Below are 790 nucleotides of genomic sequence, written 5' to 3' on the forward strand. Positions count from 1 at the left end.
TAAAACGTTGCTACTGTATTTTTTACGGTAAAAATTCCGGCAACCACAGCTGCTTTTTTTTTACAGTGTAGTTTGACATTACAGTGTTTCATCTTATTCTGTGTGGTTTCACAGTTCAGCTCATTTGATTCAAACATTGGTTTTCTTGACTTCATCCTCAATTTAACCTAACAGTAAAAACCTGTCATCATCCAGTCACTGCATTTTCTTTGTTTTGCTGAGAGCAAATGACAAGCACATCATAAAGTGTTTACAAATGTAATCTATTTACATCACAAGCCTTGAGAGGCTATACGTCAGCTTGTGTGAGACAAAATTTATGTTTTTGTTGTATAATAGTATATTGTCATAGCATGTTTTTGTGTGGTTTAGGGTGGGCTTTAGGGTGGGCAAAAATATCAATATAATAGTACAATTTAACTATACAAATACATAGTAATATACAGCAAATATAAAAGATTACATATAATATAAAGCCTTTTGCATTTTAAAAACAAATCCTTTTGTTTTTTAGATATTGTCAAAGTATATCCAAAGTACAAAAATGCTAAATGCTATGTACAAATAGTTATGAATTCTTAAGAGATCAGGCTGGATTATTCATGGTGAACTGGTTCATAATCAGAAGTGATGATCAGTGGGAACAGTCATTAATAGTCTCTCTGATGTTTCGCAGAACCCTGAACAACAACAACATCAGCAGCATCCCAGTGTCCAGCTTCAACCACATGCCCAAGCTCAGGACCTTGTGAGTGACACAAATGGCACTTTTCCACTGCATGGTACGGCA

General features: G+C 34.7%; 1 protein-coding gene across 1 annotated transcript in view; it reads left to right on the plus strand.

The window, feature by feature from the left end:
* Window positions 1-665: 665 nt before the first annotated feature.
* Window positions 666-790, plus strand: part of LOC107565895 (slit homolog 1 protein-like) — a 49,254-nt gene continuing 49,129 nt past the window's right edge. Inside the window, exon 1 of the mRNA XM_016251191.1 lies at window positions 666-748. Coding sequence (XP_016106677.1) covers window positions 666-748 — 83 coding nt within the window. The remainder of the gene's footprint in view (window positions 749-790) is intronic.

This window comes from Sinocyclocheilus grahami, unplaced genomic scaffold (genome assembly GCF_001515645.1).
Source record: "Sinocyclocheilus grahami isolate Dianchi unplaced genomic scaffold, SAMN03320097.WGS_v1.1 scaffold1034.1, whole genome shotgun sequence".
Lineage (NCBI taxonomy): Eukaryota > Metazoa > Chordata > Actinopteri > Cypriniformes > Cyprinidae > Sinocyclocheilus > Sinocyclocheilus grahami.